The sequence below is a fragment of the Maniola hyperantus genome, chromosome 10, assembly GCF_902806685.2.
Source record: "Maniola hyperantus chromosome 10, iAphHyp1.2, whole genome shotgun sequence".
In the NCBI taxonomy this organism is placed as follows: Eukaryota; Metazoa; Arthropoda; class Insecta; order Lepidoptera; family Nymphalidae; genus Maniola; species Maniola hyperantus.
In genome coordinates this window covers 2,081,347-2,099,535 of record NC_048545.1, presented here as the reverse complement: position 1 = coordinate 2,099,535, position 18,189 = coordinate 2,081,347, and the positions used below count along the sequence as shown (strand labels likewise).

Here is an 18,189-nt window from a genome sequence, read left to right as displayed (position 1 = left end):
GGTGATTGTCATGATAAGAAAATAATTATTGAATTTCAACTTGAGTAAGCAGTGCTTTTGCGTCTCTATGACTTGCACGCCACTAGGTGGCAGGTAGGTGGGTACATGCCGACACAATCTAAGATGGAAATGAACTAACTTAGAATCCTTATTAATCCTAGAAACTTATGAAATCCATACAAGTAAACAGTTTCCACGCGGGATGCCTACAGGTACCACGTACCAGATACTAAAAACATTAATCACTTGTTTGTATTGTTCCAGAAACTCAAGCATACCTGGATTCTCGTAGCATTCATAGCTGATTTATTGAAACTGGTCAACGTCCAATTCGCAATGCCCATGTTTCCTGCGCCGCCTCCGCCAATATGCGCTATGCCTATGCCTTCCCCAATATGCCATATGCCTATGCCAGTATCTTTTTTCCCAATCGCAATACCGGGCAGAGGATCCGAGAATAATAATAAGCCAACGACAACGACAACAACGACAACCACAACGAAAAAACCCGAGACAGTCGCCGTAGCTGTACCTGTGCCAGTGCCAGTGCCAATGCCGATGCCAATGCCAGTCCCAATGTGTGTCCCAGCTGTACCACCCAATTCCTATCAAAGACCAACTCAGAGACCAAAGAACTGCCCCCCTTGCCCACCTTGCGTCTGTAGCCCTTCTTGTACACCATCCTTCTTTTCATACTGCTCTCCATGTCATATGAAATGTAGATGTAAGAACAAAGAAGATGCACCCGAACCCTTACCAAACAGGCCACAAGACTCATACAGGCCGGCACAAGGCCCAGCTTATGGTGTCCCTGTTCCAATGTCACCTGTTATGCCACCTCCCGTTGTTGTGGTCCCTTACCCTCCACCAATACATGTTCCAATACAACAAGATAGATATAGGCCTAGGAAAGAGCGAAAACCTAAATATTCATCATGCTCTGACGACTCCACTGAATCGACCAGCTCTGAATCAGATTATAGTATAAGAATGCGCAAATATAAAAAGAGAAAACGACTTGGTGGTCATAGAAGAAGTCTTCGTAGTTCAGACCGCGACAATGAATTAGTAAAGCCGATGCTTAGTTATATTGCTAAAAATGGGGAGATTAAATTCAAAACTAAGATAAACGGTGATGATGTAGCAGAATTGCTGGGCGAAAAGGAAGATTCAGATAATAATTTTCACACAGTTCATGTAATGACCGGTGAAGACGAAAATAGAAAGCCTAAAGTACTTGTCGTTTCAAATAAGAGTGGAAAACGAAAACGTGAAAGATACAAGAAAATTTTATTGCGAGATGGAGTAGCAAATCATGTTCTGGGAAACGGCAAGAAGGAGCTAATATTTAGACCGCCCGGTAATAAGAAAATTAGTAATTTATCAGTATCTTTTCAAATAAGCTAGTTCAAAATAACTTAGATTAAGATATTATTTATTTTACTTATTGTATATAAAAAAGAAGTAGAATTTTTAAAGTTTATACGACTGATAAAAGTTTGTTATAAAACAGAAATTGTTTTTAATAAGATTTTACTATTGGAGACCAAAAATCTAAGAACTTTTGTCACTCACTTACATAAACATAACTTACACAATACTTAGATTAAAGCAACAATGTCACGCAACAATAGTAGGTAATTCATGAGAACGCAATGCACAATAAGGTAACAAATCATATAAAACACGACGAGAACTTAAAAGTGCATTACATAGTTTTGAATTTAAGAAATGCATACAAGTGTCCTCCTTCCAATTCTGATAAGCAAAGTATGTTCCTTTGCTTTACCACAAGAACAATCAATGCTGGACATTCTAAGGAAACGTTATGACTCTAATAAGCTGATGTATCAAAATCAAAACAACCTGGCAATGTACCAAAATCCTTGGCATATAGAACAAAATATAAATTCAATGAAGAATTTTTTTGAGAATAATGCAACTACGAATTGTTGTACAAATTTTCCTTGCCCGAACCCATGTTTTCCACCACCAGTTTATCCGATGCCTGCACCAATAATAGTTCCTGCTAGAACAGTCTTTGAACCAGTGGTACATGATCATCCACCGTTGCATAAGATAAAGAGAATTATTAGAAGGGATAAGAGGAGATGGAGGAAGCACTGGTCTTCGTCAAGTTCTAGTAGTAATGAGTTTGTCAGTGATAGTGCAGAAACAGAAACTGATTCAGATTGGTATTAACTTATTTAATTCATAATTAATTACATAGATAGTCTACAAACCTAATTATAGAATTTACAGAAGCCCTTTTGATATGATTAGTGTTGACTAATTCATTCTAAGTTTATTTCACAAAAATCTATGTGAATTTCAAATTCAATTTTACTTTTTTATCATGCTTTTTGTTACGAATTTTCTAGAGAAAATAAAACATTAATTCCAATAGGATCACTTCGTTGTCTGTCTGTCTGTCCGTCTGACGTGTCTATCAAGAAAATCTATAGGGTACTTCCCATTGACCTAAAATCATGAAATGTAGCAGATAGGTAGGTCTTATAGCACAAGTAAAGGAAAAAATTCGAAAACCGTGAATTTGTGGTTACATCACAAGAAAAAAAAAGATGTGTTTATAAACAATAATTAGTATTTTCAACTTTCAAAGTAAGATAAATCTACCAAGTGGGGTATCATATAAAAGGGCTTTACCTGTACATTCTAAAACAGATTTTTATTTATTTTTATACAATAGTTTTTGATTTATCGTGCAAAATGTCAAAAAATACGACTTTAATACGGAACCCTCTGTGCGCGAGTCTGACTCGCACTTGGCCGGTTATTTTTTATTTCATATAAAATAGGTAGTTATAAAAATAAATTACTCTTAAAATTTATTAAAGCAATTACTTAATTCGACTGTATTATAGTTAAAATATTTATTTACAATCACTTAATTTTTCAAGTTATAATCAGTTAGTTAAGTTCAGTTGCATTTAAATTGACATAGGTTTCAATAGCACCATGGACTTTATTATGAACCTCTTGCTTTGATTATTATTCTTGAATCGAATGATAATAACGAATAACGAAGAACGATAATTTTCTTCTCTTCTTATTCCTCATTTTAAGCTAAGACTCTCGGACTTGCGAACAATTAGTTCCCCGACTCTAAAACTTTTATTTGACCGAAATCTGTGTTCATAAGTGGTTCTTCTACCTGTATATTATTTGATGGTTTCTTCATCTTAGAGATCTTATAAGAAAGTCCCTTCGAGCAAATCGCACTCCAAACAATTTTTTTTGCTGTAAACAATAAAACTACTAAACCTAAGATGAACGTGCCAATTTCGAATCCACGGATCACGTAAAAGAGATTGAAGTGCAATAATTTGACTGTCTTCTTCCCTTCTTCTGATAATTCCGCTTGAATCTGGAGAGAAAAAGATGATTTCGTAGGAAAAGAAATTAAAAAACGTAAAACTTTCTAATGGTGTTACGACAAAACACAACCAATGTGAAAGCACCCAAAATGCGTGTGTTAGGCCGCTCAGCGTAATGCAGCATGTAAAAAAATCAGAAAACTAAACAAGGAGCTGGTTTTCGTGAGTGAATAAATAGGTAGGTACTTGATATTATAAATGCGAAAATGTGTGTCTGTGTGTTATCTTTTGACAGGCCATCCCCGCAACCGATTTTGATGAAGATGAGATAGCTTGCATCCCGAAAAATTAAAGAGCTTTCACGGGTTTTTTAAAAACCTACATTCGAGCAATCAGTCTAGCATAGCAGCATCTTGTAGTCTTTTTTAAATTGAGATAGCGAGCAAACGAGCAGGCGGGTCACCTGATGTTAAGGGATTACCGCTGCCCATGAACATTTGCAGCACCAGAGGAACTGCCAATGCGTTGCCGGTCTTTCAAACGGCCTTATACGGGATACGGCATTATTACGGTTCTTATAAATAAGTACCTATCTCTACCTTCCTAATTGATAAAGTAAAATTAATATCTTGAAAACGGTAAAAGTGCGGAAGTTGGAATATTTTGGCCATATTATGAGAAATAGCAAGTACGACCTACTTCAGCTCATAATTCAGGGGAAAATAGCTGGCAAAAGATCACCTGGTCGAAGAAGAACATCGCGACTCAAGAATTTACGCAAGTGGTACGGGAAGAGTAGCCGTTCTTTATTCCGCGCAGCAGCGTCCAAGGTGCAGATAGCCCTAATGGCTGCCAACCTTCAATAGGATACGGCCCTACAAGAAGAAGAAAGGTTTCTTACAATTTTGATATAAGCGAGAGGCACGATCATATTCATGAACGGTTTGGCTGGCGGGTTATAGTTGACATCTTGCACATCGACGTTGATCTGAAGAGTGAAACGCGTTTGCAGTACTACACCAAGTTTCTGGAAATATTGCAAAACGTAAAATTACAATTGTTATTTAATACCTAGTAACTAACAAACCATCTTGAAGCTAAAGCTAAACGCTCAAATCATATTTTTATTTTATCATTGCGATAAATTGCCCTATCGACGTGTATGGTTGACTTTCTACCCCTCTCCATATTTTGGTGATTGGTGGTCCTATAAAAATATTGTTAGACAGTATACGGGGAAATACCGAATTGTCTGTATCAACCTATCCATTAAGTAATGAAAACGAACCGAAAGTACGATGTTTGGCAACTCAAATATTTAGATACTTATTAGGATGTTTTCTGATTGTAAATGTTTTCGTGAGGGAATAGTGGCAATCGTCATTACTATAATATGACTTACAACTTCCGTAGGGATCTCTAAATTTTGAAAATAAAATATACCCTATGTCACTCAGGAATAATGTATTTCTACTAGTGAAAGAATTTTCGAAATTGGTTCAGTGGGTCCAGATATTACTTCCTACAAACAAAATTACAAACTTTACCTCTTATAATTTGAGTATAGATTAGTGTAAATTGCATCGGTTAGTCGCTGTTAAAATAGGAAGCCAAGTGCTAACTTACAGGGTCCACCACAAACTCGCTGCCATGTTGCGTTTCATCAGGATGTATGCCTTCAATGCGTTCATATAGCTGAGGGTCCGCGTGCAAGAAGTGAGCATGAGATAGCGCCAGAGGAAGATCTGCAAATTGATGAGCAGTTTGTATATTTTCCACATCATATTTTTCATCATCACCAACCGATAGACGTCCACTGCTGGACATAGGTCTTTTGTAGGGACTTTCACACGCCACGGTCTTGCGCCGCCTGAATCCAGCGGCTCTCTGCGACTCGTCTGATGTCATCCGTCCACCTAGTGGGGGGTCTTCCAACGCTGCGTCTTCCGGTGCGAGGTCGCCATTCCATCACCTTGGGACCCCAACGTCTATCGGTTGTACGAACTATGTGTTCTGCCCATTGCCACTTCAGCTTCGCAACCCGTTGAGCTAAGTCGGTTACTCTAGTTCTCCTACGGATCTCCTCATTTCTGATTTGATCTCGTAGAGAAACTCCAAGCATAGCTCTCTCCATCGCCCGCTGAGTGACTCTGAGCTTTCTTATGAGGTCCATAGTTAACGACCATGTCTCGGATCCATAATATATTGTCATCACTGGCAATACGCACTGTTCGAAGACTTATTTTTCATCATCATCAACTTATTGCCATCTCACTACTAAGCACGGGTCTCCTCTATGAAAAGGGCATTTTGTATTGCAACACTTGCCACCGCCTACGATTACAATCGGAAGCAATTTGTTTTTTGAGTCGTTCCATTAAAGACACATCATTTTCATAAGAATAGGTACTTACTTATACTCAAATGCATCATCATGATCAACCCATCGCCGGCACACTACAGAGCACGGGTCTCTTCTCAGAGTGTGAAGGGTTTTGGGCATAGTCTACCACGCTGGTCATGTGCGGATTGGTAAACTTCACACACCTTTGAGAACATTATGGAGAACTCTCAGGCATGCAGTTAAAGTTAAAGCAAGTAATATTTTTTAATTACTTAAAACTCCGAAAAGTTCGAGGTGCGTGCCCAGGATCGAACCCCCGACCTCCGATTTTAGAAGGCGGACGTCCTAACCGCTAGGCTATCACAGCTTTATATGCATCATCACCTAAATAATAAAAAGGACTTACTATATAAGCACGGTGACAAATCTGATACTCCATTTTTGCACGCCCTTTTTCCACAAAGGCATTCAGTACTCGGTCCTATATTGAAGGTGTCGTTACTGATTTTATAGATAAAAGCTTCAGTGCCGTAGTCTGTAGTTCTGGTTCCGACTAACTCGAGATCTAACATTCGACATAAGACATTGCGGTATATCCTCAGTTTGGTTTTAGGTGTCAAGGCTGGAGGGTAGGCGATCCCTTCGTATGTGTCTACTAGAGTGTTGCAACGAGTTCTGAAAAAGAGACCTATACTGAATTAGGTTATTATGGAAAGCTAGGAAAAGCTAAGGTACTCACTATCTGGTGAGAGTTGAGGCATAAAAGATACGAAGAGTTGCTAATTTGAGCCTCAATAGCTCAACTGGTAAAGGAGTTGACTGAAAATCGAAAGGTTGACGGTTCAAACCCCGCCCGTTGTACTATTGTCGTACCTTCTCCTAGCACAAGCTTGACGCTTAGTTGGAGAGGTAAGGGGAATATGAGTCATTTAACATGGCTAATATTCTTTTTAAAAAAACGATACCCCAACTTTCATTTATAGTTTAAAAGGACAACAATTTTTTCTCGATTCTCGATGCGCGGGGCGTTCCCATCCAATTGCCATATCGACCTGTCGCTTTCTGTATCTGGGTTTAATTTAGCTGCCATATCCCTTCAAAGTTACCCGCACAAAATTATACCTACATCTGGTGATTTTAGCATTGTTAGCCCCAACTTTAAGTTTTATTAAAGCAGAGTGTATATTGGACCAAAAAAGAAGGAAGGAAGATGGGGGAAGTTATTGCAGGACGCTGGTTTTGAAAAGTGCTAAGTATATCCAGTGCTGTATACAGGCTGATGATGATGCCATAATATTACAAAGTGTGTCATAAAAGAAAAAGATGTAGATATGTGCACCTTTTACTGGGATTCTCGTATTCCCACGCGGTTAGTCCTCGAGCGCCGTTTAAAGTCTTTATCATGTACTTGTCCTTGTTTGTGATTCCAAGCTCTAAGCGAGGTATTGCTGGCGGGTTGTATAACTGGAACAAGTGAAAACTTGTATGAAAAACTTATAAGTATATAAGAAGTCACGGAAATTATCTGAAAGCATCCCCGTAGCAAGCTGCGATAGCCTAGTTGCTAGGACGTCCGCCTTCGAATCGGAGGTCGGGGGGTTCGATCCCGGGCACGCACCTCTAACTTTTCAGAGTTATGTGCGTTTTAAGTAATTAAATATCACTTGCTTTAACGGTGAAGGAAATCATCGTGAGGAAACCTGCATGCCTGAGAGTTTTCCATAATGTTGTCAAAGGTGTGTGAAGTTTACCAATCCGCACATGGTAGACTACGGCTAACCCCTTCTCACTCTGAATCGAGACCCGTGCTCTGTAATGAGCCGGGCGATGGGTTGATCATGATGATGATCATGATCCCCATGGAGTAACAGACATAGTTCAGCGGGTTACGAAGCTGAAGTGGAAATGGTCAGGGCACACAGTGCGAAAAACCGAAAGACATTGGGGTCCCAATGTAATGGAATGGCGACCTCGCACCAAAAAGCGCAGCTTTGGAAGTTGAGTCCATGTATCACGTCAACTGTCTCCGATCTATTGTGATCGCCACCAATATTAAATTTCCTCGCCAATATTAATCATGACTGCCAGATACAGCAGCACTTTCCTGACTGGAATTAGAGAGCTTCCTCAGGGTATAAGATGTGTGTCCCTAAATGGAAGCCATGTTTTTTTACAGGGCAGTAGCAGATTTTGTGCATTGGAGTTACAGCAGCGTAATCTGACCTTGACTTTAGATTTAGAGAAAATAGCAAAATACACACCCGGTCTAAAAGACCCATTTTGCTGAAGGTAATCCAGCCAGGCAGAAGCGTATTGCCTATGGAAATGAGTGGCTCCTCGTAGCCCCACAGCTGGCTGTGGACGTCCACGTTCAGCAGGGTAGGGGCGTTCACACGGCTCACCAGGATGTTGAAGCCTGTCTTTGTTAAGAACGGGTAGTCGGAGAGCATTGATGCCATTGCCTGGAGAAAAATTTGATACATAAATAGCGGATCCGCTCTAGCTTTAATTAGGTAAAATTTCTGAAACATTAAAGAGGGCTCTCAAGTTTCTTCTTAATATTTCCTACAAGAGAACTATGTCCATAACAGGACATAGGTCTCTTGTAGGGTTTGCGCCTGGTTCCCTGAGATTCGTTAGATGTCGCCTGTCAACCTAAATTATAGCTTTAACTTTATAGCTTTCAAAATGACCGTCTTGTGCGTAGCAGGTGGAGAGAGATAAATTGTCGCAAACGTACCAGCAAAGCTATATTAGGCACGGTGACGTTTATCTTATGAGGGTCCCCCACGGAGCCTTCGGGGACGAATTTCGTCCACAAACGTGGCGTGTACCGCATCACACCCGCTTCTTCATCCAACTCAAATTGATCATTTTTTCGGTACTCCCTGGAACAAAAAAAAGTTTTTATAAGATGAAAAGTTAATGTCCGTTTTGTTAACAGTAAAGGAAAACATCAAGAAGAAACCTGCGTGCTTGAGATATATAGATGCTATAATGTTCTCAAAGGTGTGTAAAGTCTGACAATCTGCGCTTGGCCAGCGTGGTGGCCAGACTGGACATAGGTCTCTTGTAGGGTCTTGCGCCTCCTGTATCCAGTGGTTCCCTGCGACTCATTTGATGTCGCCTGTCCACCTAATCGACCAAGGCTGAGATCAGTAGGGCAAACTGTAATTTTGTTCAGTTTCTGAATAAGTCTATCTTCATTTTTAACTTTAATTTCCAAAAGAAGGTGGTTCTCAATTCAGCCAGTTTTTTTTAAATGTACCTATGTACCTACACGATTTTTTCGAGGTTCCTGGACCGATTTGCAAATTTTTTTTCAGTGGGGATTCAGGAATTTCTGATGGTGAATTGATATTTTAGGTATCAAGCAACGGCTTCATGATTACACTCCAAGCCCCAACTCCTCAAAACTGATGATGCAGGGTACAGCAACTCCTAAACCATAGAGATTCAGGAACTGTTCCTGGTGAAATAATATTGTGAATGCATAGCATAGACTTTATTATTGAATTTCAAGTCCCAACTCTTCAATCCTGATGCTGCAAGGTACTGAACTCCTAAGCCGTGTGTAATTGGAAAGTTTTGCTGGTGAACTGATATTTTAGGTACCAAGCAATGACTACTTACACTAAAAAAATTAAAATAAAAAATATATTAAAAAAACCGATTTCCAAAACCAACTACAATACAAAGTCTTGTAGTTGGTTTGTAGAGGTGCAACCTCTACCGTTACTTGGCTGGCAGCTATTAGGAAAACTTCGCAGCTGCCACACAACAATATTCAAATTTGGAACGCAGCGGAGAATCCTCCTGGTCACGCACGTTACAAGATTCCACATTCCCTATCATCCGCTCGTCACGTCAGCATCTACCATTGTATTATATAAACCTCGCGAGCCCGTCTGTATTGTACATAACATATCAATTGTAAAGTGTAAAATAAACATCATTATATGTAGCTGGTTCTTCATTGCATCAACCCTTCAGCTACAGGTTGATGATATTTTCGATCTGTAATTTTTACGTTCAATTGTTTAGATAAGTAAAGTAAATTCTCTGTTTAATACATAGATTAATTATTGGTCTCGCTCCGCTCTATACGTTTAATATTTAGAAGAAATAGAAATATTTTATTGAAGTTTTCAGAAAAATTATATACAAAGTCATAAATAATTTTATTCCTACACGTGTATGTATGCTGAAGTCGGGCGAGCTTCTGGCTTTGATTTCTAGTTTCGTTTATTATGCTCGCCCGACTACATATTTTTTTTACTCTGGCTTGGGTCTGAAAAAAGTCAAAGTAAGATTCATAGAGCTCAGGTAAGTAAAGTCTTCAAAGCTCTATGTATCTCAGCTGAGTAAGGTCTGAATAAAGTCAAGTGGGAAAAACAATCTTACTGGTAAATAAAAGGCCCGACTTCTTGTAACTTCAGCTTCTCATCTTCTCCCGAAACAAACGCCTCTCCATTCGTGACGTTGAACACGTAAACATACAAAAAAACTCCCGGTGTCTCTTGTTGCAGAAAGTTGCTCATATCTGAGCCGTTCGCTATCCTCGTCAACTGTAAACCAAACCACGACTACTAATTGATTGGACTCCGTTCACGAAAATCCCACGCACTCCTTCGAAAATTCTGTTCTATTCTAAACGTATTCGCCAGCGAGACAGGAGTGGAGAAGGCGGATAGGGAGGCGTGAGGGGTGCAACCAATGACTTCTATGTATGTATACTATTATATTATATACTATACTATACTATACTATACTATACTATACTATACTATACTATACTATACTATACTACCAGGCGCTGCCAGTTTTTTTAATTGCCAAGTCGGGATTTTGGAACTTTTTGAGTGAAAAAAGCTCTCTCGTCGAAAGCGGGACATGTTAAAAAACGCATATAATCAGAAGTTTTTAAATATTTACCTTTTTATTTCAATTCAAATGACGTTTACGTGACAATAGATAGCAAAAATCGCGCGCTTATCTTCATTAGGTACGCTCCGGGGGCGGGCAGCCAGTCCTCACTTCCCAACAAAAAAATAGTACTCCTAAAGATATCTTAAAGACAATAAGACATCTTAAGATTTTTTTCTTGTCGGGCTTGTCTGTGCCACCCGCTCACGTTTCCTCAGCACGCTGCACTTTAAGATATCTTTAGATATCTTTAGATATCTTAAAGACAATAATAAGACGTCTTACAGATTTTTTCTTGTCGGGCTTGTCTGTGCCACCCGCTCACATTTCCCCAGTACGCTGCACGCACGGTCGAGTTATCCCCGAAATGCGGGACTGAGCTTGTCCCGCGCGGGACATTTGAATTTGACTTGAAAAATCGGGACGTCCCGCCAAAATCGGGACGTCTGGCAACGCTGTATACTACTGTCTACTAGGTGCTAATAGTATACATAGAAGTCATTGGGTGCAACGGATCGTCATTGACGATCTTTTGCATGGATATAAGTAAAGACTGGAGAGTGACACAGGCTACTTTTATCACAGAAAATCAGAGAATTCCCACAGACTTTTAAAAAACTTTTAAACACAAATAAACGACAGCATTACCCACCTGCTTACGTTGTACAAATTTTACTAAATGAATTAATTACTTTGAACAAACCACAGTTATTAAAAATTGTAAGTTAATTAATAAATAGATCATACTTATTTGATTTTGCCGAAAATACAGAATACAGATGTTCCAATTTCAAGCGCATTTTTCAAAACAAATTATTAAGTAATTTTAAGTAGGTAGGCACCTACTAGGTATACTGATTATATTTTCGGAATATAAATCGGCTAATACCTATTTGGTTTATTTTTACATCTAAAACAGCAAAAAATAAATTACGTACTAAATTACGTAATAGGAACCTACTAGAGAAAACGTTTGTATAAAAAGCACCCGAAAAGAAGCCTGCGAATACCTAGTGTTACTTTATACCTATCTATTAAACTAAAACTAAGTACATACCTACCTACTTATCATGTTAATCATCGTAATTTTTGAATAGATACAATCTGCCTTTGTGCGAACGCTAGAGTAAAAATAACCACAAATAACTATTAGGTATTTGATAATAGCCTTATTCGGAGGTTGGGGGCTTAGTCCCGGGCACTGACCTCTAACTTTGCGGAGTTTTGTGCGCAAGGAAAACCTATAATTGCTTGAGTGTCTCCATAATATACTCCACTAGCTTATGCCCGCGACTTCGTCCGCGTGGACTAAACAAATTTTAAACCCCTATTTTACCCCTTTAGGGGTTGAATTTTGAAAAATCCTTTCTCAGCGGATGCCTACGTCATAATAGCTATCTGCATGCCGAATTTCAGCGCGATCCGTCCAGTAGTTTGAGCTGTGCGTTGATAGATAAGTCAGTCAGTCACCTTTTCCTTTGATATATAAAGATTCCTAGACAAATAAAATTGTGCATAAAACAGCCTTCTTACTAAACATAGACAATAGACATAAGTAATTAATTTTATTACTAACAAAATGGATGTAATATCTGATAAAAAGATGATTTTTAATATATTATTATTACACTAGCTGATGCCCGCGACTTCGTCCGCGTGGAATTGGGCTTTTAAAAATCCCGTGGGAACTCTTTGATTTTCCGGGATAAAAAGTAGCCTATGTCCCTTTCCGCGAGCGCGGTTGAAAGCGTGAGTGCGGGGCGTCCCCTCACCTCATACCCCGATTGCCATCATAGACCTGTCGCGTACTATAGGTACGTAACTTACGTGTTTTATCATAAGAATGTGCGTATCCATCATGAGTGATATTATTGGTACAACCAGTAATATAAATCCAACTGCGATCAGTATGCAGATCTTCGCTGAAAAAAAAGGTACCTAGGTATTATTAGAAGGAAAACCACTTTGATATACTTTAGAAGGCTTTTATTCACTGTTAGTAATTCTTAGTTATATCAGCACAAGACCAACACCAAACTACTCTTTTTACGCGCCATTTCAGAGAGTGACGTTTCCTCTGCGTTTCCAATAGATTCGCTACTCCGCAGAGCACGCCATAGATAATACAATCAACTAGTTTTTAACTATTCAACTCGACCTGGCTTTGCACGGGCAGCCCAGCTCAGCTGTGTGGCTGTCACTTCTATAGACTAAAAATTCTTGCCTATGATATGAATTTTTTTTTTTTTAATTTTTAAAAAATTTATTTACTTATTTAAAAAAAATTATATAATATTCAAACATTCTCCGTGAAATGCCAATTCTATACTAGGTTAGTCCCTATCCGCAAAAAGAATTTAGTAAGCGCTCTCTTTCTGGACGTACTCCGAGACAAGTGATAGGCAAAAATCTCACCAACCAATCACAAACGAAACTATGTTTTCTAATTGAATTTCGAATGTTTTTTTGAAAACATTTTCAAATTGAACAATTTTTTTAGGTAGGTACCTACCGTACCTCAATAGGAAAAAGGAACCCTTATAGGATCACTTTGTTGTCTATCTGTCGCTCTGTCTGTCTGTTTGTCAAGAAACCTACAGGGTACTTCCCGTTGACCTAGAATGATGAAATTTGGCAGGTAGGTAGATCTTATAGCTGACATTTGGGGAAAAATATGAAAACCGTGAATTTAGGGTTAGATCACACAAAAATAATTAAATTGTGGTCATGAACTAATAATTAGTATTTTCAACTTCCGAAGGGAGTGACTAAATCAAGTGGGGTATCATATGAAAGGTCTTCGCCTGTACATTCATACTGAAAACAGTGAATTTGTGGTTACATCAGTACCCTTAGTACGAGATTTTATGTCTCACCAACGTTGATAGTATTCGAATGTGGAAACACTTCAGCGTTATAGTAAACTGGATCTTAACTCAAAGTTTGTCTACACATATACAGCCAGCGTTTCAAGCGGTAACGTTGCGAAATTAAAGTCGGTATTGAATTTTTGACTTCAATTCAAGGATCTTACGATCTATTTTACTTTGATGTTATTGTGTTTCGACTTTCGAATTCTAGCAACGTTTGGTGAGACGTAAAATCTTATACTAAGCGTACAGGTGATTTAAGAATGGTCAATCCAGTGCACAAGAACTAAGAAGGCACAATATAGAGATCGTTTTAATAAACAAATTATACTTACAACAACGTTACTTACTTGGAATCACATTTTCTGCTTGATTATTCTTCGTGTTAGACGTCTTCATAGTTAAAAGTTGTTAATTGTTACACGCTCTCCACAAACTTTGTAACAATCGTAGGTACCTATTTATTTCTATATTTTCTAAGCTGATTTAAAAAGTAAACAACACTGAGAAACACGATACCACCAGAAATCAATACAGAAACTGTTTTGTATTAAAAAAAAACAAAATTTTAATAGGTATTATTTAAGAATGATTTATTCTGTAAAATAAATGAAAGTAAATTAAGTACCTACCTATACGAAAGTTTCGGTGTACTAACAACCACTATTACCTAACTACAATTACTTACTGTTACAATTTAACTAAGTAGTTAGATAGTTTCTAAATTTTATGTAATTTTCTGCTAAATTAAAAGCCATATTATGATTGATATCGTTTTTTATTTCTGTCCATATTACAGGATGCACATAAAAGGTTATATTCAAACTGTCATAACTCGTAAACTATTTGATTAAAAGCTTTCATTTTGGTGTTAATTTTTAGAAAATATCCAAACTATCCAAAGCATGCAAAAAACCGGCAGATTAATTACCTAGTTTTCACAAAAATCTTAAAAAAACAAAAAAGAGAATCTAATTTTTTGTCATGTTTTTTTCGGTTTACTATTTTTTGCTGTATCTTAATGACAAAATTAGTCAATATTTGTAACACCAATTTGTTGGGTACATTTTTAGCTATCGAACAAAACTATGTAGTTTTATGTTTGTAGGACTGCTACATCATGAGAAATTGCTAAATAAATGCAAGTACCCTGGCTTAGTCGAAATGAAAATTAAAATGGCTGCCATTTCCACAAAGTTGATTATAAAAAATTGATTTGTCGATAAAATTGTTTGTATCGCTTACCTACAGACCATCGATGTTACAGACACACTATATAATTATGTTACGCTCAAAGACATATGAAATAGCTCACAACACTTATGGTATATTGCGTTGCGAACAGTTAACTGTTAAAAAACCGGCTAAGTGCGAATCAGACTGGCGCACCGAGGGTCCCGTACTCGGGTATTTTTTTCGACATTTTGCACGATTAATCAAAAACTATTATGCCTAAAAATACATAAAAAACTGTTTTAGAATTTACAGGTAATTCCTTTTTCATATTCAGATAGCCCACTTGCTATAATTATCTCTCTTTGAAAATTGAAAATACCTTTTAATTTTTTAAATGATGTAACAGATTTTTTCCTTTACGTGTGCTATAAGACCTACCTACCTACCAAATTTCATGATTCTAGGTCAACGGGAAGTACCCTATACGTTTCTTGACAGACACAGACAGATAGACAGACAACAAAGTGATTTATAAGGGTTCTTTTTCTTCCATTTGAGGTACGGAATCTTAAAAAATATTATGAACTTGGAAACTTCTTTTCATTATAATAATCGATATAATATAATAATAATTAACTTTTTTATAGGCAAAAAAGATTAATGGCGGATTTATTTTTTCATAACATACCAGTTTTATTTATGGGCCTATCACGGAGTTTCCGATATTATGAAAAACAAATTAAACAGTATACGTAGTAGGTAGGTACCTAGGATCTTTTTAAACTTTAGAACTTACACTCCGCCCGACCGATGGCCTATCTACTGTTCATCCTTTAGTCAGAACCTTATATTTAAGCTTAGATTTTTAGTTACGTCATTTTTTTTAGGGCTCCGTAGTCCGTACCTGAAGGGTGCCAACGGGATCCTATTATTACTAAGCTCTGCTGTCCGTCCGTTCGACTGTTTGTCTGTCAGCGGGCTGTATCTCGTGAACCGTAATAGGTAGAGAGTTAAAATTTCCACAGAAGGTATATTTCTATCGAAGATATAAAAATTGTTAAAAGAAAAATAATAAAAATTTCAAAATGGTCGCCATTAAAATTAAAAAATTTAAGTGTTAGTTCTTGTACGATGGCACGGAACCCTTCGTATGCGAGTCCGACTCGCACTTGACCGATTTTTTCTTTATTTTAGCTTTGTAGGTAGCACAAAACGTCAATAGAATAGGATAGAATAGAATATTATTCATAATCATAATATTATCATAGTTTATAATCATTTATTATGCTTGAATATGGTACATTAGGCGGCCAAAAGTGATGAATTTTTACATATTCATTCATTCATAATTCATATTCATTCATTCAAAATATATAACAGGATGCATTTTAGGAGCATCCTTTTAATAGATTTTTGAACTTTTGTAAAGCCAAGTCTAAAATTTACTGTGGAATATATATGTACTTAAAGGAAAAGCTGACTGACTAACGAATCTATCAACGCACAGCTCAAACTACTGGATGGATTTGGAATTATCACACACCCGCACAGACCCCGCGTTAACCCGGTGCGGGCAAGTGCGGGCGCTGTGCGGGTGTGCGGGACGCCCCCCGCCTCACACCCCGATTTCCATCTCAACCTGTCGCGTGGTATATAAATAGGTATTCCATGGCCGTGTCGTAAAAAGGTTGTGGTACAAATAGAATAGCAAAACTTTATTTAAATGGTATTTTTATTTCAGTCAAGTTAGCCCTTGACTGCAATCTTACCTGGTGGTAAGTGATGATGCAGTCTAAGGTGGAATTGGGCTGACCTGGAAGGAGTATGGTAGTTTTTTAAAGTTTCGTAGGTACCTCAAAAGAAAAAAGGAACCCTTATAGGATAACTTCGTTGCTTGTCTGTCTGTCTATCCATCTGTCTGTCAAGAAAACCTATGGGTTCTTCCCGTTGATCTGGAATCATTAAATTTGGCAGGTACTAGGTAGTTAGGCCTTATAGTACTTACAAGTAAAGGAATAAATCCGTGAGTGTGTGGTAACATCTATGCATCATTAAAAAACTTTAAATGTGTTCATGAAAAAATAATTAGTACCTATTTTCAATTTTCAACATAAGATTGCGAGTTTGACTCGCAATCTTATACTTATCACAAAAAACTAGACTTGGCTGGGTTTTTTTTTTGGTGATGTTAACCACAAATTCGCGGTCTTTGGATTTTTCCTTTACGTACTTGTGCTATAAGACATTTTACCTGCCTATGATTCTAGGTCATCGGGAAGTATACAGGTTTTAATTCGCCTGACGGATATACTGACAGACACGACATAGAGTAGGGCGGTTTCGCAAGACCTGCATCAATCATTATTACAATCTCAATTGTTGTGATTGGCTGAATTTGTGCGGTTCTTGTTGCAACAATGCATTGTAGCCAATAGTGAGCGAGCGTCAACCAATCGGAGGTGATTGCGATCGTCACACTGTAGCTGTCAAACTACCGCGGTAGGGCTCCATCACAGACTGATAGACAAACAGAGAGAAAACGAAGTAGATATTTCTTGGTTTTGCAAAGAATGTCACCGATTGGGGTTGTAGCATGGAAAGAAGGTAAGTTATAGGTACCTACTTCTTGGATTGTCAACTATGGTAACTTAGAGCCGTCGCCGAATGGTAGAAGGTAGGTACCATGGAGGTAGGAAGTAATAATTTTGGGTGTAGCTGTTGTAGCTGCTGAGAGGTAGACCGGTGGCTAACGCAGGCCCTCAGCGGTCACGGGGTGTTTAACACCTACCTTTTCGCAATTGGCAAAGCAACGAGCGAAGACTGCTACTTATGCGGAGAGGAAGACACCCCGAGACACGCAATCTTTGAATGTCCTGGTTGTGCCGATCTAAGATCAAAAGCGCTAGGATCGACAGACGCGGAGGGTGTGAATGCCCGCAACCTTATAGCGCGCATGCTGTCGAGCGAGGACGCCTGGCAACGATATAGCCAAATGCTGCGGGCTATAATGATAAGAAGAGAAGAGCGGGAAAAAGAAGAAAAGAAGAAGTTAGAAATTTAGGAGGTCAGCACGAAGTAATGCTTACGCAGTTCCGTGCTCACCTTGGTAGACATGGGGAGGTTATTTTCGTCAGTGCGAGTTGGACACACCCTGCCAGCAGGCAGAAGTCCGTAGGGATTTTTTCCTCCCCCGAAGAAAAAAAAAAAAAAAGCTGTTGTAGGTCGATTGGTCATACTTAGCAACGAGACATTGTTGATTTAAGATATTGTCACTGCAGAGCTGTGAATTATTTATTAGTAAAGAGCGTCATTTGCATGATGCGCAGGTTAGTGAGTACCTACTTCGTAGTACTAACACTTTGCACACTGGATATTTCTCTCTGGAGGTGTTGGGATGGTGCGCACATTTCGGTGTCTGCGCCAGTAATAGTTCCTGCTAGAACAGTCTTTGAACCTGTGGTACATGATCACCCACCGTTGCATAAGATAATAAAAAATGTTAGAAGGGATAAGAGGCGATGGAGGAAGCACTGCT

At 38.4% G+C, this 18,189-nt stretch overlaps 2 protein-coding genes across 3 annotated transcripts in view; one reads left to right on the top strand and one right to left on the bottom strand.

Annotated features, from left to right (window-relative positions):
- ChT (choline transporter) overlaps window positions 1-18,189 on the top strand; it is a 447,845-nt gene that overhangs the window by 227,431 nt on the left and 202,225 nt on the right. The gene's annotated exons all lie outside the window — the stretch shown is intronic.
- On the bottom strand, window positions 3,113-13,939 carry LOC138402913 (scavenger receptor class B member 1-like). Its single transcript, XM_069501446.1, has 10 exons — window positions 13,829-13,939; window positions 12,436-12,530; window positions 10,087-10,250; window positions 8,423-8,570; window positions 7,944-8,144; window positions 7,022-7,146; window positions 6,089-6,357; window positions 4,965-5,083; window positions 4,240-4,365; window positions 3,113-3,388 (listed from the first exon to the last, which is right to left on the bottom strand). The coding sequence occupies exons 1-10, from the start codon at window positions 13,875-13,877 to the stop codon at window positions 3,113-3,115; spliced, it is 1,572 nt and encodes a 523-aa protein (XP_069357547.1). The 5' UTR covers window positions 13,878-13,939.